The 20,870-nt window shown below is 43.5% G+C and overlaps 1 protein-coding gene across 16 annotated transcripts in view; it reads left to right on the top strand.

Annotated features, from left to right (window-relative positions):
• The window catches only part of Cobl (cordon-bleu WH2 repeat protein), a 276,860-nt gene that overhangs the window by 241,004 nt on the left and 14,986 nt on the right, over positions 1 to 20,870 (top strand). For 15 of the 16 annotated variants that reach the window (XM_048786625.1, XM_048786627.1, XM_048786626.1 and 12 more), the window contains 4 exons: positions 12,854 to 12,951; positions 14,224 to 16,100; positions 18,390 to 18,509; positions 19,628 to 19,891. In XM_048786625.1, the coding sequence (XP_048642582.1) occupies positions 12,854 to 12,951; positions 14,224 to 16,100; positions 18,390 to 18,509; positions 19,628 to 19,891 (2,359 nt within the window). Of the gene's footprint in view, positions 1 to 12,853; positions 12,952 to 14,223; positions 16,129 to 18,389; positions 18,510 to 19,627; positions 19,892 to 20,870 lie in introns of all 16 variants that reach the window. The other variant, XR_007341762.1, reaches the window with a different exon arrangement.

The raw sequence follows: 20,870 nt of genomic DNA, 5'->3' as shown, positions 1-20,870 counted from the left end.
AAATATTTAATGATAGCAGAATGCATTACAATTCTTATTACACATATACAGCATAATTTTTCATATCTCTGGTTGTATATAAAGTATGTTGACACCAATTCGTGTCTTCATACATGTACTTTGAATAATGATGTCCCTCACATTCCACCATCCTTACTAACCCCTGCCCCCTACCTTTCCCTACCATCTCTCTGATTATCTAGAGTTTGTCTATTCCTCCCATGCTCCCCCTCCCTACCCCACTATGAATCAGCCTCCTTATATCAGAGAAAATATTCAGCATTTGTTTTTGGGGGATTGGCTAACTTCACTTAGTATTATCTTCTCCAACCCCCTCCACTTACCTGAAAATGCCATGATTTTATTCTCTTATTGCTGAGTAATATTCCATTGTGTATATATGCCACATTTTTTAACCCATTCATCCACTGAAGGGCATCTAGGTTGGTTCCACAGTTTAGCTATTTGTGCTGCTATAAACATTGATGCCACAGAATACTGCGGAATCTCTAGTGCCTTTCCTGATGTGTCTTCTCCAATGGCTATTACCCAATGGCTGTGTCCCTATAGTACGCTGTTTTTAAGTCCTTTGGGTATAATCTGAGGAGAGGGATAGCTGGGTCAAATGGTGGTTCTATTCCCAGATTTCTAAGAAATATCCATACTGCTTTCCATATTGGCTGCACCGATTTGCAGTCCCACCAGCAATGTATGAGTGTGTCTTTTCCCCCACATGGTCACCAACACTTATTGTTGTTTATCTTTATAATAGCTGCCATTCTGACTGCAGTGAGATGATATCTTAGAGTAGTTTTGATTTGCATTTCTCTAATTCCTAGAGATGATGAACATTTTTTCTTATGTTTGTTGATTGATTGTATATCCTCTTCTGAGAAGTGTCTATTCAGGTCCTTGGCCCGTTTGTTGATTGGGTTATTTGTTTTGGTGCTTAGCTTTTTTGAGTTCTTTGTATACCTTAGAGATTGGTGCTCTTTCTGATGTGTGAAGGATAAAAATTTGCTCCCAGGATGTAGGTTCTCTGTTCACCTCACAGATTGTTTCTTTTGCTGAGAAGAAACTTTTAAATTTGAATCCTTCATCTAACAGAAGAAAAAGGAGGCCCTAATCTTCATCATGTGGGATTAGGCCCCAACTTCCTTAGTAAGACTCCTATAGTGCAAGAAAACAGAAATTTATTAAAAATCATGTCTGCTATCCCAGAGAAGAGCAGGGCAGGGGAAAGTGTCCCAGGGAAAAGAGTCTCTGATGTCTCTGGTAGGTGGGGGCACAGGAAAGTCCTTGTGGATCCAGATGGCTCCTGGCCAGAATCCACACAGAGGAGCCTGAGCCAGCTGGCATGCCTCACTCCTACAGCTGTTTGAGTCCACTTCCTGACTGATGCCCTAGCCATGTCAGGATGCTTAGAGCTCGGGGTTTTCAGGCTATCCATTAGTCTGTCTCTCACGTGTGCAGGTTCACTGAAGCTACTCTGTTTTGGAACCTAGGGAGCCACTCTTCTGGAGTGGAGCCCAGGAAAGCACTGCACACAGCAGCAGAGTTATTCAGGCAGGTCGCAATCCTCCTACTGACCCCTCTCCAGCCCCAGGTTCTCTCATGGGACTGTCCTGTCGAGGTCCCCTGGGAGGCCGAGCTGCCATCTTCTGCTATCCGCCTATGAGAGTTGGGCCTCATGCCATTGGTGCCCAGGGTCCTGCTGGGAGGCCAGGCTGGAAGGGGGTGTCTTCACATGGAGGAAGTGGAGAGGAATGGCAGGCACATTGGCACGTACACGCTCTTCTGCCCTCACGGCTTGGCCTCCTCAGGCCACTGCTGCTCACAGGGCAAGGGAAAGGCAGGCTCACTGGTGCCCTTGTTGGGGCGGACACTGGGAGGATCCACTGTGGGGCCTAGGTGAGGCCCAGCCACCTGATGACACACAGGCTTTGCCCAGAGCATGCAGCCTGTCCCCTGGCTTCTCTGGTGTTGGAGGATGAGGTAGGTAGCCATGGCCTCATCGAATTGATGATTTGCCAGAGACAACCAGTCATTATAGAGGTTGTAACCCATGTCAACATCATGGTCAGATGGCGGGGTCAGGCTGCTTGGGGAGTGGCTCTCTGGGACGACTGGGTTAAGAGTCCTCACCCTGGCTCAGCTATGGGTGTCCCATTACCTGCTCCAGGGTGGGCCTCTGCGTGGGGTCCACTGTCAGGATTTGCTGGATGAGGCTGCGTGCTCCCTTGGATACATGTGGGGGAATGTTGTAGCTTGTCTGCAAGATCTGCTCTGCAGCCCCTTAGTGGTGCTTGCCCATGAATGTCCTTTGCCCTGTGAGCATGAGTGACACCCAGGCTCCAGACATATGTCGAGGCACCTTTGATTCCCTTCCCCTGGATGACTTCAGGGGCGCAGTACAGGAGAGTGCCCCTGAATTCCTTCAGCCCAGGCATGAAGCTGGTGCTCAGGCCAAAGTCAATGAGCTTTATTGACCCCTGGCATCCACCACAAAGTTCTCTGGCTTCAGGCCCAGGTGTGCACATGACAGTAGTGCACAACATGCACCATCTCCCTGAACACTCTGCAGACTGTCTCCTCCGCTATGCCTCCATCCTTCGGGATGTGACGCCATAGCTGTCCTCCATCTGCATGCTCCATAACAAGGCACATATTGTGGGTGGTCTCAATGACCTGAAAGAGCTGGATCACATTTTGGTGTTCCAGGGCCATCAACAAATCCCGTTCACACAGCACAGGCTTGTTCCCCTCTTTCTGGCACCACCTTCCCAAAGCCCCCTTCCCCAATGGCCCTCAGGACATGATAATGGTCCATGAGGGCCTTCTCGTAGCAGGAGCTGGGCCCCTGCACCACTACACTACTCTTGCTACTTTCTGCACATCCTAAACTGGAATATCCATGAAGAATGCTAGCTTAAAAAAAAAAAAAAAAAAAAAACTGACAAACCCAAACAAAACACGAAAACCAACAACCAAAACTCAAAACATAAACCAACCAAACAAAAAACCCAGATCAAAAAACCAACAGCAAACCACCACAAAAACCAACCACCAACCACCAAACACGCTAACTATCTGGGAGTCCAACAAGTCACTGCCAAGAGCTTCCAGTACTTATGGACAAAAACTCACCCACAGCCACTCTCTTATATAGCTGGTGTTTGAGATTGTCTCACAGTGGCTCCTTGTGAAGTCAGAGCAAGAAATGACCCAGGCACCCTAGGTGTCATCTCATGTTGGGGCCTCCAGGACCTTTTTGACTTTCATGATAAGATAGGAAAGGACTCTGAAAGCTTTTTGTATCTGTGGGTCATGGAGACTGATATTTACATGTTTAGAGATTAAAACCAGTAGGATACTTCAATGGTTTTTTGAGTCTGAAAATCTGTAAGACCTTTCAACTTTCAAAGATCTCATCATATCTACACTCAAACTATTTAATTCCTCTTTCTTCCAACTCAGAATGATTGGGGTTCAAGGGATGGTAGCACTTCACTCATATTGTGATGCTGTAACAAAATGCTCTGGTCCCTAGGACTCTTCCAGAGCTAGGCATTAACACCTATGGGATTGAGAGGGTAGGAGTGTTCATCATCATTTAACCAGGTTCTCATCAGATTTCTTGCTACGAACCTGGAATGTGAAAAGTGGTGGGTTGATATATTCAAAATGATAAGGGAGAAAATATGCAAACCGAGAATCCAAGAACCAGCAAAAGTGTCCTTCCCATTAGCGGAAGAAATGGAGGCATTCCCACATACCTGGGTCCCTTCCTGCTGCTGTAACAAAATACCTTAGACTGGGTAATTTATTAATAATAGAAATCCCCTTCCCACCTTTCTGGAAACTGGCAAGTCCAAGATCAAAGGGGCTTGTTGCTATATTCTCACTTGATGGGAGGGCCAGAAGGGTTGACCACATTCTCTCAAGCCCTGCATTTTGTTTTGTTTTGTATTTTTTTTTTTTTTTTGGACATACTGGCCATTGAACCCAGGGCCTCAGGCATGTCAAGAAACTGCTGTACAAAACTGAAGTACTTCCCTAGCCCCCCAGATTTCCTTTATTTTTTTGGAAGATGATGTCTCTCTAAGTTGCTCAGACTGGGCTTCAATGTGTGATCCTCCTTCCTCATGTCCCGAGTTGAGAGTCCATGTATGTTGAATGCCCCCGTGGCTGGAGGAGAAGGGTGCCTGGAGACATGTCCTGGAAGGGTGCTTCGTCCCTATGATCTTTGCTCCATCTTCTCTCTGCCCCTTCCTGTGCCTCTTTGCTGCCCTGAAATGAGCAGCTTTCTTTTACTGGGCCCCTCCCCCATGAGGGCTGCTTCACCTTGGGCCCAGAACAATTGAGTCAGCCATCTGTGGTCTGAGACCTCTGAACCTGGGATCCCCAGCTAATTTTTTCTCCTCTACGTTGTTCTTGTTGGGTGTCTTGGCCACAGCAATGGAAAAGCTCATTAAAACACCATCATAAGCCACCACGCCCAGCTTGACATATGTACTTTGTGTGTGTGTGTGTGTGTTATGTGTATGTGCAAGGGGATGTGCTGGGAAGTGAATCAGTCCTTGTGCATGCTGGAGAAGCACTCTTAAGGTTCACGTCACATCCCTGTGGTTGGAGCCTCATGGCCTAACCACCTGCTCAAGGCCCACTGCTCAATGCCATTAAATTGAGGCTCAACAGGAATTTTGGAGACAAACACATTCCAACCACAGCACCTGATAAACAAGAGCCCAAGGAGTTGGTCCCTACTAGATGTGCCCTGTGTGAGGGGAGTCCTTCAGGTTGACCTGAAGGACACCAGATTAGGAACTCAGATCTCCATGAAGGCAGAAATATCTCTGGTAAAGCCTATTTATGAGAATTTTAAAAGCTAGTGCCACTTTTGTTTTCTACAGCATATAAGAGAATAATGTAGCAGAAAACCCCAACTATATTCTGTAGTATTGAACACATAGTGCATACACATGTCATATTGTGACATCAGTAGCAGAAGCTTTCTCTACACTACTGAAGTTGCCCTGCTGCAGATTTGCATCAGAGTGGTGTCCCTTTCCCATGTTAAATGGAATCCCCAATGGGAAGCACAAAGAAATACCTATAGACATACACAAAGTGAGAGATACAAGAATTAAAATGTTTCAGCACAAACATTAACAAAACAGGAGAGAAGATAGTCATGTATAGACATAAGTCACAATGAATCAAATCTTGCCCTAATCTCCTTATCAGGAAGAAAGCCACGCCAAACCAAGAGTCCACCGGCTCTCCATATAGGGACACTAGCCAGGCTGAATCATGAGCTCACCCCAGCCCCTTATGACCCCCCATCATAGGTAATTATATCATAATAATGCCACTTCTAAAAATAAAAGACTTTACCCTTAAATGTGGAGTTTTGAACCTACTACACATGTCTTTGGGAAGTGGAGGACCAAGTATTAATCCATAACCTTCCCTGGTCCTTCCTATAGGAGAGTTTTTACCAATAGGTGTTGACTTTTTTCATATAATTATTTTATATCAATCTATATCATCATAAGTCTTTCTTGGTTTGTCCATGAAGTGCCTTATGTAGGGACATTTGTATCTACATTCATGGACTTGAGTCTGTCAATTTGGGGTTTTGTTCATGGCTTTAGTCTGGAACCGTCTTTTCTGGTTTCATGGCTGGGTAATACCAGCTTCATGAAATACATTGTAATAAATGTTTATATAAATTGGTATTAATCCTTCTTCAAATATGTGGCAGAATTCTCCAGTGATATCACCTATATACCTAAAGATCTTTGTGGAGCTTTTCTCATTAGGAACTTAATTTTCTTGATAGTTACCCAGCCACCTAAAGGTTCCTGTTGTTGTGGTAGTTCCCGCTTCTCCAGAAATTGTCTACTTCATCCATATTTTACGGGTTTGTACAGTATCACTGATGTTAAGTCTTCATGTTTATTTTTTTCTTTGTGCTGGTTTTGGGTTTATTTTGATCCTTATTTTCTGTTTCTGAGTGTGGAAGTTTAGATTATTGATTTGAGAACTTTCTACTTACCTAATGTCAGCATTTGATGCTATGAATCTCTCTCTAAGCAGTGTTTTCATTGCATCCACAAACTTGATATGATGTATTTTAATTGTTGTTCACTTCCAGATATCTTCTCAGTTTTTCCCTTCAATAGTCAAAACATCTTAAAAAGAGAAAAATAGCCTCTTCCATTTACCCATATATTTGTTTTTTTTTCTCTATATCCCTGATGCCCACATTTCCTTCCAGTGTCATTATGAAGGACCAAGTATTATTTTTGTAACAATTTTTCTGGCTCTTAGCTTTGCTTTATATGAAGATGTATTTATTTTTCCTTCTTTTCTGAAGAATATTTTTGATATATGGGATTTTGGTTTCCCTAGTGGCTGGCTATACTACAGGACAATGATTTTGCTACTAAGTACTTGCCAAGTGACTGGTTGAAATTGAAATACATTGTTAGAGTAAAATAGGCACCAAATCTGGTACTGAAAGAAAAAATATATATATATAGGTGGAAATAAATAAAATTAAACTTGAAGTATATAACTAAAATTAAACCACCTATTTCTTTTTACTTTTTAAATGTTACTTCAAGGAGATTTTAAACTATGTGTGGCTCCTATTGTATTAGACATCATTGTGTATCTTTGTCAACACAGGCACATTTACAAATGGGAAGTTAAGCATATGTGACTGTCACCTCCTCTGTCTTCCCAGGTTTCTTGCCTTTAGTTTGTCCAGTCACGAATTCTGAAATCACAGTGTTGTTGGACTGATTGTCATCAGCAAATTGAATCACTACCTGAAAGCAACATCATTTTCCTCTCATTCTTTTTCATTAATTTAACTACTTCAGAAACAAACATGACCCAGTGTGCTATGAATAGATCTTATAAATCTTGTGAATTTCAGATTCACTTTCTCAGCCAATGAAAACAAAATATCAAAAAACCCTCTATTTCTCCTGGTGCTAATTGGACAGGATGGTTCCCTGCTGTCATTTTTGCAGGGAGCTGGATGAACCAAGAGCAGGAGACTAGCAGGGCCTGTGCCCTGTGCCCCCTCCGCTGGGTGGAGGCCTCTGCTTGTACCCTGGAGTGGACCCCAGAAATGGACCCCAAGAGGCAAGGGAGTGGACCCCAGAAGGCAGCTCCACCTCTGAGAAGAGTGGCTTGAAACCCCTCAGTGCTGTTCTCTGTCCCTCATATCCTATGCAGCAGTGGCTTGAACGTTATCACCTTCTCTGCAGTCACTGACTGTGAGAAAATAGCTCTGGCAATGTTTATTCAGTGTGTGCAGCCTGATAGCAAAATGCCTGCCCTGTGTTTGTCTGATTTATTTTCTTGATCTTCAGCCATTTAAAAAATAAACAAAACTGTCAACAAGAAATATATCTGAAGATTAGGTGTAGGTTGGGGGTGGGGAAGAAGCCTAGGAGAGGAACATCTGTGCCCATTTGCTTTACTCCTACCAACAGAGATGGTGCTTTTTGCCCATTGTTGACTTTGAAGACATGCTTAAGGCTTCCCTGCTGAGCCCACAGGGAGCTTCCCTTCAAACCCAGTGATTAAGTGCATGAATCTGGTAGTTTTTCAAAGAAGGTGGAATAATTATAATCTACGAGCAACCCTTTGGGAAAAAGAAGATGAAAATGAGGAAGAAGAGCAAATATCACTAATCTCTTTCTCTGCAAATCTTGAGTTGAAAATCAAAATAGATATGTTTCCTCTGACTTTGGCTTTGGCTAGATAATCTGTTCACACAGAAGCCCAGGACCCAGAACATAGCAGCCCCTGAGTTGTGTCAACAGAAGAACAAGTTGCAGAAGCAGTTGACAGGGTATGTCTGCCCTCCCTCAGATATACCAGAGGTTTGGCAGACTCCAGAGGAACACCAATCAAGGCCCTGTCTCAACTCAGACTCTCCTTCACTCCACAGTGCACCTAGGACTGTTGCTTCTGGCACATGTCTACTCTCTTCTGAGACAAGCAGGGCCCAGAGACTCAGACCCACAGCAGAATGCCAAGGAGCAAGGCCAAGGCCATGGTAGAATGAGGATGTGTCATCAAGGCCTGGGACTGAGCAGTACCATCCCTAGACAAGCCTGTGAAGGGACAGGGCAGTAAAGAGTAATACAGACACAAGGGGACAGGACTAAGCTTGAGTCCTCATACTTTGACAAGAGAGCTTGACTCCAGTGTGCTATGAATAGATCTTATAAATCTGTGAATTTCAGATTCACTTTTTAAGTCAATGAAAACAAAATATCAAAAAAAACCCTCTATTTCTCCTGGTGCTGATTGGACAGGATGGTTCCCTGCTGTTATTTTGCAGGGAGCTGGGTGAAGGTAGGGAAGAAAGCAGCTCAGAATCTCCAAGTCTTTGGAGCTTGGCTACTGATGCTTTCTGTGGAGCAGCTGCAGCCAAGCCTGGGTAGGAGAATGTTAAAGGCCTGAGACAGCTCTGGTCTGCTGCTGTCTTCTCACAATGGTGGTCAGACTAATAGCTATGTATTGGCATCATGGGGCTCACAGTAAGGAAACAAGGTCGTGCAGACTGTGCATGGTATAAAAAAAATGTAAACTCCATTGTAAAAAAAAAAAAGGAAGAATTATTGTTAACTGGAGAATGAAAATTTTATTTAAAATTTTGCTTGCTAAAAATACTTTATCACTCAAACCATTTTTTACCAAAACGAGTATAATTCTAAAGTAAAAGGACAAAACATTTACCCTAATTCCATCGTTTTTAGTAATCATACTGGTTGGTTTGTTGATGTCTGGATTTTTTATCCCACCCTTGTCCACAGGCATATGACATATATGTTTTTTTAAACATGGGATTGAACCCAGAGGAGCTCTACCACTGAGCTACGTCCCCATCCCTTATATGCTTTTATTTTGAGACAAGGCCTGGCTAAGTTGTTGAGGCTGACCTCAAACTTGTGACCATTCCTGCTACAGCCTCCTGAGTAGCTGGGATTACAGGTATTTACCACTATATCCAGTGGCACATGATATTTTTACATCATCGTAATTATCCTACATATAGTTAAAAGTCTTTTAATTTATTTACAAAAGGTGCTAGATGACACAGAGGTCTGTATTTCTACATAGGCTTCATGATTTGTCAGTTACGGATTTTAAAGACTTTTACAACATGCAGTGATTTAGACGGTTTTCCCTGCTGCTGGACATTTTAGAATTCTTCACATAAATACAATGACTACTGTTGTGTTTATATTTTTCCTTCTTTTGGATTGTTTTCTGAAGATAAATTGTTAAAACAGAGACTTAACACACCAAAGTTGCTACAAAGATAAAGTGATTTTTGTTCTGTATTTTGGTGTATATTTCTACATTTCTTTCCAGTTAAAATCAGTAAAAAGTGTGCATGTCTCATTTTCATTGCAACTTTATCAGCCCCAGATGATATATTTTTACATATTTTTGCTAGTTTTAATGTTTTCAAAAGCAGTGTAATTTTTATTTTAAATTTGTTTTTAGTTCTTATTAATATTATTTTTTTCAGCTCCTCCTTGAGTGATATGATCACACATACCCTGAATAAAGGCAAATGCTTTGAAGTAAAAGTATGTAATTAATTTTGTTTGGCTGGGCTTTCAGCATCCTAAATCAAGAGTAATCATTTTAAAAGTGCTCTGTTTTCCACTGCAAGTATTATTTTGTCCATCAATTTCCATATTTTCTTCTGATATGTGTTTTATTAAATATTTAAATTTATTTATACCGTCACATTCCATGCAAGAGAAAATGCTTTTATAAAATGCATTCAAATAATTAAAGTCTAAGGCCAAAGCAATGGGAAGGACAATTGTGCACCTCTTGTGGTCCTTATTAATTGGTCCACATGCACACACATCTCCGACCAGCCGCCTTTGTCTGGCTTGTCAGAGGACATTAGCTGAGACTGATTCTGAAGCCACTTCCTGGCTCCCAAATGGACATAGTCACTAAGAAAGAAAGAAAGACTCATTTATCAGAATAAAAACTTCGCTGCGTAAGTGAGGATTGTGCAAGGCATATTTTATGCATCATTATCTGGGCCTGATTAGCAACGATGGAGATTGGTCCTCAATTTTAACAATCAGCGGAAAAGAACCTTCAGCTTTCACTAAAGAGAGACAATTGCCTTAGACATGTCTCTGTGTTTTCTGCACAATAGGAAAATAGAGGCAATAGCCCTTGCAAAGACAGCTCTCAAATTGTTTTGGCAGCAGTTGTCTCACGGATGCCATTGTCCTCTTGACGAAAATCAAGCACCACCCCGCTCTCCTGAGCAGGCGGGCTGACATCTTCTGGGACACTCTGAGCCACAGGGGGATGTATTGTGCCTCTTGGCCTCAGACATGGCCAGACCACCTGGTTGGCAAAGCCCAAGCTTTGGAGCAGGTACACCTAGCTCTGAATGCTGGTGTGACTTTGTGCAGATCTCTGAGGCTCTCTGTATATACTTTCCTATCTGTACAATGATGATAACAACACTACCTATCTCATAAATTGCTTGTGCGGATTCTAATAAGATAATGTATAATAAAGAGGTCTGTTCAGGGCTTGGCATGAGACGGTCACCTGCTCTGAAACAAAGGCTTGCCAGGCCATCTCCTCCTATTGGGTCTCAGAGGAGGCAATCGGGGAAGAGCATGAGAGGCAAGGATAGGAGCTCTTGTACTGTTACAGTGGCTACATGTTTGCTATCACCTTTGCCATTATCTTCATGTTCCCAGTGGCAGGCCAGGGAAGCACAGCTCTGTGGGTGGCATGATCAGCCCTCCCCCTCATGCTCCTGTCCCCTCCATCACCTGCCCAGTACAAGAACTAAGCCAGAATAAAAGCATGACAAAGGAACAGATCAAAGAATATATAAAAGCCCCTTATTATAGAGGAATGGCAAGTCTGTCCTTTTTCAGAATTTGGCAGGTAGGTCACCGCTAGGGACGGCACAGATGAAGGTATGAGCTTAAAAAGTTGACAGGGCTTCTGGAAACCACCCAAGGAGCTTGAAATGTCCTCCCCACTGTTCTCTTGACAATGTGAACTGTATGACCATGTCCTGTGCCAGAGCCTATAGCCTTCATCACTGGGGCCCTGAGGGTCACTGAGAGAAAACCCAAGTGCTCAGGGACAGCTTAACACATAGAAATGAGCTGGACCAGCTCCTGGCTACCATATTACATGTGCATACCGGGGATTCATATTCCTACTCCTTATTACCAGGTGCTAGGTATAGGTGACTGCGCCAGGTGACACAAGTATGCAAGCATTTCCCATTGCACATGAACTTGTTTTGTGCAGCAGAATTATTTTTAATTTTATTTATTTTTTATTTCAGATTTTTATTTTTTTAATTTATGTATGACAGCAGACTGTATTACAATTCTTATTACACATATAGAGCACAATTTTTCATATCTCTTGTTGTGTACACAGTATATTTACACCAATTCATGTCTTCATACCTGTACTTTGGATAATGATGATCACATTCCACCATCACTAATAACCCCATACCCATTCCTGTCCCCTTCAACTCCTCTGCCCTATCTAGAGTTCATCTATTCCTCCCATGCTCCCGCTCCCTATCCCACTATGAATTAGCCTTTATGTCAGAGAAAACATTCAGCATTTGTTTTTTTGGGATTGGCTAATTTCTTTTTATTATTATTATTATTAGTTGTTCAAAACATTACATAGCTCTTGACATCTCATATTTCATACATTTGATTCAAATGGGTTATGAACCCCCATTTTTACCCCTTATACAGATTGCAGAATCACATCGGTTATACATCCATGTTTTTACATACTGCCATACTAGTGTCTGTTGTATTCTTCTGCCTTTCCTATCCTCTACTATCACCCCCCCTCCCCTNCAATTTGCAGTCCCACCAGCAATGTACAATTGTACCCTTTTCCTCACATCCTCGCCAGCACTTATTGTTGTTTGACTTCATAATGCTATGGGTGTCCTATTAAGGAATTTGGAGCCCGACCCCACAGTATGTAGATTGGAGCCAAGTTTTTCTTCTATCAGACGCAGAGTCTCTGTTTTGATATCAAGCTCCTTGATCCATTTTGAATTAACTTTTGTGCATGGCGAGAGAAAGGGATTCAGATTCATTTTGTTGCATATGGATTTCCAGTTTTCCCAGCACCATTTGTTGAAGATGCTATCCTTCCTCCATTGCATGCTTTTAGCCCCTTTGTCAAATATAAGATAGTTGTAATTTTGTGGATTGATCTCTGTGTCCTCTATTCTGTACCATTGGTCCACCTGCCTGTTTTGGTACCAGTGCCATGCTGTTTTTGTTACTATTGCTCTGTAGTATAGTTTGAAGTCTGGTATCGCTATACTGCCTAATTCACTCTTCCTGCGTAGAATTGTGCAGCAGAATTTAAAATTGGACTTCAGGCTGCAGACTGAATGGCACTTTGTGTGGTTTGGATATTGCTAACACTTTGGGATCACATGCACACACATACCCCAAATATACCAAATACCACCTTCAAACGACATCACATACAACACATTCACCCCATATATGCACACATGCCACATACACATCTCCAATACACACATGCTCACATATACACTCATACCATACATATGCACATACACATCACTCACAAATACACAATCTGTCAGTAGTTCCAAGGGCAATGGTGCGCTAAACAGTACGTGACTGCTTGAATTTGATGAACTGTCCCATTCTCAAATATTTCTAGAAAGGAGTTCATTAAATCAATACTGAGAGAAGTAAATAAGTGCTTTTTCTTACTCTTTGGACTTCCCTAGATCTGAGAAAGCTATAATAGTCTTAAATAATGATGAAGAACTATTCATTACTGGACAATTCCATAAGACCTTGGCAGAACTTGATGAAGACCTAGAAGGTAAGAGCCACCAACCTACTCTTTTGGTGGTATACTATGTGGCCATATCTGTTGAAGTTTAGTATTTCTGAGTACACTTTTGTATAAGTACCCAGGGAAGAAGTCTTCAGAGGGTTTTACAGCATCATCCTAGAGATAGGACTTGAGGGCTGAACTCTCAGGAGGTCTTGAACTTGAAGGTTGAACTGGACTTGAGGACTGAGCTCTCAGGGGAGCATGGTTTTTAATGGACATCTTTCCATCAGGGCTCCAAGCAGTACATGGAAATGTCTGAATGACTGCTTAAGATGTGCTTAATTAATGTGCTCTGATTAATACTAATTTTGCACATTAAAAAGTATCCCATGCACATTTAAGAAAATGAAAACGTCTGGATAGGGAAACAGAAGGTGCACAAAGATAAATAGGTGTTTTTATTAAAACTTGTAACCCTTTACTTGCTAAAAAGGAAAGGCACAAAGTTTTGTCCATTAGACCCATTTATATAGGAGCATCCCATGGAACGTTTTATTCTGTTGCTATATGGGGGGCAGGGAATAATACTATTAAGGTCAGGGCAGGTGCAAATAATTTCAGTAAACAAATAAAAAAATCTTTCAAACAAAAGAGCTATGTTACTTTCTCTAAGGCACAAATTGAAAGTAAACTAGAAATTTGATGTTGCTGATGCCTTAAAACAAGAAAGAGGAAACAGATTATAAAACTGATCAGTAGTTGCGTTCAACTTGCTTTCCAGTTTCTTTCCCAGCTATGATTGACGTAGCTGTACAGTGTCCCACAATCTGTGAACACATAACCCACTGCCTCACTCAGCAGTTAGAAGAGTTGATGACTCTGTGGAACACAGGCTTGGTCATTCTCTCTTTCAGAAGTTAAAGCTAGAGCAAGTTTTGTATGTCTTGCCATGCTCCTGGTGGGCACAGGAAATGCAGAGGTCAAGTTCACTTTCATGCTTCTGTGTTGAAAATAGATTTTTCCAGAAGCTTGGATTTAGAAATCTATTTCTTATTGAACAGCATTGGCAAAATGTTACAACTGAACAATTACCTGGAAGCATCATAGATCTGCAAACAGATCTTTTGTAGTTTATGAAAGTTGAAATTCTGGCCCCAGGTAATGTAGATTACAATTAAAAAATAAATTTTAACACAAGTGTAAGTAGTTTACTCAAAGTCGCCCTAGGGAAGTCAAAGTCATGGTCATGATTAGGTCATCAGTATGGTGATTGTGCATGCCATGTTGACCAGTGACTTGCATTTGTCGTTCTTTCAGAAATGGAAGAGAGTTATGAAACAGACACTAGCTCACTAACCAGCTCCACAAATGGTGTGTCCCACCACAGTATGCAGGATGCCATCATCCCCAACAGTGACGCAGATTCCATCCCAGTGACGTTCATCGGGGAAGTTTCAGATGATCCTATAGATTCAGGACTGTTTTCCAATAGAAACAACAATGCTGGTTCTTTTGACATGGGGAGCGTTGCCTGCAGAAGAGACCCCCAGGCCTCATTTCAGTCTGGGCACAGCCAGCCTCATGAAAGGATGAGGGAAGAAGCTCCTGACCCCTACACTCCTTCCTATGACCTCAGAAGGGAAACCCAATCCAGTACCTCTCAAGATGGGAATTTCGTTGAAATAGGGCCCAAGGTGACTTCTTTCATTTCAAAACTTCAAATAGATGGCCTAAATGCAAAGGAGAAAGGGAAAGTGCCTGTTCTGGCTTTTAGTGAGACAACACATCCTGCCCAGAGGGTGAATTTACAGCCAAAAAGTGAAAAGGAAAGCAACGGAAAAACCACTGTCTCAGCACCACCATCATGGTATCAGCAAGGCCAAACCCCCAGGGGAAGTTACGGACTGAAGTGCGGCCTCACTACCTACAAAATTGTTCCTCCCAAGTCAGAGATGAGATGCTATGACAGAAATGTGTCCCTCTCCACGGGCGCCATTAAGATTGATGAGCTGGGGAACCTAGTGAGCCCCCATGTGAACAGCAGCAGGACCATACCCATCTCATCATCTGTTATTGAAACAGAAGCTCAACCCATTGGGAAAGTCAAGGAGTTCTGGAGGTGCAGCTCATTGGAGAAGCAGCTGAACCAGCCCACAGATTGTTCAGCCAGGAGGAACCCCTCCGCCACCACCACCACCATACCAGCCAAGCCACAGCCCAATAACAGACTCCAGGTGGCCCCAACATTGACTGCACCCCAGCAGCAGGCTGGCCCCCAAGAATGCAGGACACACCTGGAAGAGGGGAGTAGCCCACCACCTTCCTCAGTCACTTGTCACATGAAAGTGCCAGCAGCTAACACCACAGAAGTCACATTCCTCAAACCTCAGAGAAGAACATCCAGCCAGTATGTGGCCTCTGCGATTGCCAAGCGGATCGGACCTCCCAAAGTCCATACTGATGTGGTGAGGCAGCACAATAATGTGGAAAAGTGTCATGTGGGTAGAGTACCAAAGCTACCAGGAGAGCCTGTCACTTTGAAGCATGATACAGCCCCCAACCTGTACTCAGAGGCACGAGGACATACACATGAGGCAAAGCAGCCTGGCGTCAGCCTTCCCAGCAATGCTGGGGGAGAGTCAGCCGCGGGAGCCCAGCCTAGAGGGGAGGTCAGCAGCACATGTGGGAAGTTGTCTACTCAAGACTGTCCTGCCACTGTCCACAGAAGCTCTTATTTCCCACTAGTCAGATCTTCCCAGAAGGATCATGTTTCTGTGGGACAGAGCTGTGGTTTCAATGAAAAGCAAGGCGCGAGTAACCAAAAGACCAGCTCAGCATCTGACCCTGGGCTCGCACTGGACAGGGCACACCCGCCCCCTCCATGCCTGGCAGATGCTCAGAGCTCCAGCAGGGCACTGGTGAATGGCTATACAGGGGCCCCAGACAAAAGCGAGCCTCCTGACTCTCCCAAAGTGCCCAGCACTAGTAGCCACATTGTCCTAGAAATGGAACAAAAACCCAATTCATTATCTACAGATGTGCATGAAACAGATGGTACATTGCCACCCAGCATTTTTGGGCCAAAGAAAAAATTTAAACCTGTTGTCCAGAGGCCAGTTCCAAAAGATACATCCTTGCACAGCGCCCTGATGGAAGCCATCCACTCTGCAGGAGGGAAGGAAAAACTCCGCAAGGTGAATGCAGTGGCCATGGGGGAAACAGGTGAAGGGATGTCCTGACCAGAATACCCACACCTGTCCTAGATTTTTATAAGAGGATCAGAGGAGAGACAGGAAAAGCATAGCAATAAGGATTAACACCCAGGTTTCATTTTTAACTAGAATGTCTGTCTCCTCCTTTCCTCAAGAATATTTGAATAGAACTAGTAAAGAGGCTAAAATGAATGTGTTTTGGTTTTTCAGGCTCAAACATGAGAGTAAAAGATGTCAGTCAATGAATGTCCATCCACCCGGCAGGAGAAATAGAGATGCTGTATGGTGGGACCCTGCACATATTGGACTTCAAACATTGTGTGTTAGTCACCTTTCTAGCACCCTGACATAAAACCTCAGATACCCAACTTAAATAAAAGACAGGTTTATTTTGGCTCACAGATTGGAGGTTTCAGTTTATAGTCAGCTGACCTATTACTTTTGGACCTGTGGAAAGGCATCACATTATGGTGGGAGTACATGGTGGGGCAGATTTGCTTACCTGATGGCCAGGAAGCCAAAGGAGAGAATTAGAGACCAGCACCTCATATATCCTTGAAGGCCACTCCCCAATAACCTAGAACATCCCACTAGGCTCCACATCCTAATGATTCCCCCACTTTCCAAGCTGAGGACCAAGCCTTTAACACATGAGCCTCTGGAACATTTAAGACCCAAATTATAGCATACTGAAGTGGGCAAATAAAAAATCCAGACAACACCACTGCTTTACTCTGCAATCCTGTGTTGTTTAGCAGTGGAGATACAATCTAAGAACTGTGTTGCTTATTGATATCATCATTATGCAAACATCATGGAGTGGGCTCACACAAAACTGTATGGTATAGATCAGTCACTAGACATGGCCTCTTGCTGCATCAAGAGACATGGTAGGTTGGGCATGGTGGCACACATCTGTAATCCCAGCAGTATAGGGGACTGAGGCAGGAGGATTATGAGTTCAAAGCCAGCCTCAGCAAAAGTGAGGCCCTAAGCAACTCAGTGAGACCCTGTCTCTAAATAAAATACAAAATAGAGCTGGGGATGTGGCTCAGTGGTCGAGTGCCCCTGAGTTCAATCCCTAGTACCAAGGAAAAAAGGCATGATAGACACAAGGTGTGTGAGACTGCTGCTGATGTAACATGGCACATTGTATACAAAACATTATTTTACAAGTAGGAGTTTGCTGTAATCATAAAAATTATAGTATAGTAAATACATAAATCATAACTTAGTCATTTGTTATTATTATCAAGAATTATGTGCCATGTGTAATTGTCCATACTATCCTTTTATATGACTGGCAGCACATAGATTTGTTTATAGCAGCATCACCCAAATGTGTGAGCAAAGGCTACAGGATGGCAGGGTGCCTACAGTGTCTCTAGGCAACAGGAATTTTTCAGCTCTGTAATCTTATGGGACCAGTGTTGTACATGTGATCCATTCTTGACTGAACTGTTATGTGGCACATGACTGTATTTGTAGCATCAGCATGTTGTAACTCTCCAATAGCAAAAGAAGCAGATTTATGACATTCTTCCTCTATTATCTAAGCATTTAACATGTCAAAAATATTGCCTGTGAAGCTAACACTAATGATTGGGTATAATTTCCTCCAGTTTGCAGATAAGGAAACTGAGATTCAGGAAAGCTAAGTGTCCTGGCCCAATGCTACACACTCACTAGCAGGGACCCAGGATTCTTATTCAGGTAGGCAGGAAATCACCACACATCTCAGCCTTGGGAAGACAGGACAGATAATAGGTGTGATCTGTCATTAAGAGGCAACATTTGATGCTACCCCAAATATACAATATTTGATTCTTTTTTACATGTCTTTGACTTTGAATGAGGTTGTGTCATGGTAAGTCCATGGAAAGTTGAAAATATTGGAAATTAAAAATGCATTTAATACACCATACCCAGCACACATCATAGTGTAGTGTAGCCTACCCTAAACGTGCTCAGAATATTTAGGTTGGCCTCCATTTGGGCAAAATCTTCTATTTCATAAAATGTATTGAATATTTCATGTAACTTATTAAATGCTTTACTAATGTAAAAAGAAACTGGTCCTCTGATATACTTTCATAACATGATAAAGTTGAACTATAATAAGTTGGAGTCCTTCTGTATGCACCTTTTAGCAGACAGGGAATTGATCTTAGAGGCCTCAACTGATCTGCAGTATTTTTTCTTTCAAGCTGTTTTACAGTTAATATTTCTCCATCTTTGGAGTGAAATGTGTTGACACTATTAATATTCTAGACTGCAGAACACACTTTGGAGGGAGGGCCAAAGAAACCATCCTACGCAGAGGCAGAGAGCGAGCGATCAGCCCTGCTTGCCGCCATCCGCGGGCACAGCGGTGCCCACAGCCTGAGGAAGGTAAGAAAGACCCTGGTGAGATGGGTTCCAGTGCCCACCCACTCCTTCCCCACCAGCATCCTATGTAGATGGCATAGAAACTGCCATTATTCCAAGAGGGTGGTGATCCAGCTTCAGAGCAGCCAACCCCTCCTGCTGGGCACATTGGCACTGGAGGCAGGCACGCTACTACTTGAGGCTGGGGCAGCCACTGCACAGGAGACTTGAGACTACCCAGAGGTTCTCCCACCCTCTTCCAAAAGCATAACCCCTGCCTGCACCTAGCATGGAACACTTTTCCAAGTTCCTTCTGGCACCCGCATGGCTTCAGGGCTTTGATAACCAGGCAGCATACAACTGCACACCTGCTGGAATGAATAAAGTGCTGGTTTTTGCATAACTGCAGGAACAACATGGTCTTGAGTTTAGGGCAGCATGGTATCACCCATGGCTTCCACACGGAGAATTCAAAGAACAACATAACTTACTACTCAGAGGGTTCTGAGTGTGTGTCTTCCCCACCCTCCAAACTGGTCAGATTTGTGTTTCTTGCCCCTGTTTCTTTCCTCACATGCCAAGAAAAGTTACGAGATCAGAAAGTTCTCAGCAAGACATCACTGCCAAATCCTGGTCCCTGTGATCTGTGACTTGGCAGGACACAGGGACAAGTGTCTAAGCCTTGGGCAGAGAGACTTCCTGGGCTTAGCACAGAAAAGCCATCTGAAGTCTAAGGGTAAGACAGTAAGCTGTGCATTGCCCTCTTGAAAAGGACCTGTATAGACACTGACACTATCTTTTTGAGGCTGCTATAACAAAATGCCATAGGCCGGGTGGCTTATAAACAACAGAAGTTTATTTCTCATCAGTAGATTTGTTGTCTGGTGAGGGATTATTTACTGGTTCATAGATTGCAACTTCTTGCTGTGTCTTCACATTGTGAGGGTCAAGGGACTCCCTGGGGTCTCTTTTATAAGGTCACCGATCACATTCATGGGGGCTCCACCCTTTGACCTCATCATCTCCCAAAGGTCTTGCCTCCTAATGTCATCACCTTGGGGATTAAAGAGTTCATACATGAAAATTTGGGGGGCCATGGATACTCAACCTTTAGAGCAATCATTTAAATGTCTCATTGTTAGGTGTCCTCCTCTGCTTCTGAAGAGCTCCAGAGCTTTCGAGATGCTGCGCTCAATTCACTGGGTGTGGAAAATCCTCAGCAAGAAGACCATGGCCTTCCACCCCCACCGGCCCTGCCGCCACCTCCCCCACCGAACTCCCAGGCTCTCTCTGCATCAAGGACATCTTCCAGGTTCAGCTCAGGAACCCTCAGCAACCCAGTGGATGCCAGGCAAGCCTTGATGGATGCTATCCGCTCTGGCACAGGGGCTGCAAGATTGAGAAAGGTGAGTGCTGTGTGGGGGCAGAGAAAGGGAGGTGCACCTGCCTGTGGGAGAGCCTCAGGCCAGTCAGATGTGGGTAGGTGAGAGCTGGCCCCAGAGAGCAGGCTAGTTTCCTGCATGTTCACTGCCTGCCCAGCCCTTGGCTCCTCAGCAGGTGAAGGTCAAACCCCACTTCCAGCCCCCACCTGAACTCACAAGTGTACTGGTCTATGGATAGGCTAGAGAAGATGATTCACTATGGGCTCCACAGAGCTCACGTCACAGACAGCCCTCGGCCTTCAGTGAGGCTTGCTAGCACACTCCTCTTCCTTGCTTCTTTCCTCTCCTCTCCTCTTTTCTTCATTTCTTCCTTTTCCTTCTAATATCCTTCTCTGCCTTCCTCCCTCTTCCTTATTCCCTCTTTTCCTTTCTCTTTCCTTCCTTTCTGCCTATGTGCCTCCCTCGGTCCCTTCTTCCTTTCTCCTCTTTCTTTCTGCCCTTCTTCATTTTTTCCTTCCTTCCTCTCCGCTCCCCGTCTGCCTATCTTCTTTTCTCTTTCTCCCAGCATAATGCCTAATTGTGATCTAATTTGAAGTCTCCTAGGCAGAGCATTCTTTTCCCCAGTTCCTCTTTCTGTACAGTCTGATGCTGGTCTTCAAGTCGGTTGCCCACCTGGTCCCAGTGGAATCTCTGGCTCCTGCAATAGGATTCAGAAATTAAGGAACACTTGGACCAGATGGCTTCTGAGATGTGTTTCAACTCCAAAATGGTTCTGTAAATCCATTGACCCTTGATTCCTGCACATTCCTGCTGGTTTTGGAATTATGCTAATAAAAAGGAGTCTTGGGTGTGTTTTTCTATTTTTTGAGAGATTATTTCTATATACTAAGCTTATGTTTTCTCTCAAGAGGTCAGAGCCAAAGATTATTCTCAATTTTATATAAAATGAGCAAGGCTCAGAGGAGCCAAGTGTCTTGGCTTTGGACTAAGCACTGAAGGTCTT

Source organism: Marmota marmota, unplaced genomic scaffold (genome assembly GCF_001458135.2).
Source record: "Marmota marmota marmota unplaced genomic scaffold, marMar, whole genome shotgun sequence".
Lineage (NCBI taxonomy): Eukaryota > Metazoa > Chordata > Mammalia > Rodentia > Sciuridae > Marmota > Marmota marmota.
This window is presented reverse-complemented; position numbering and strand designations above follow the sequence as displayed.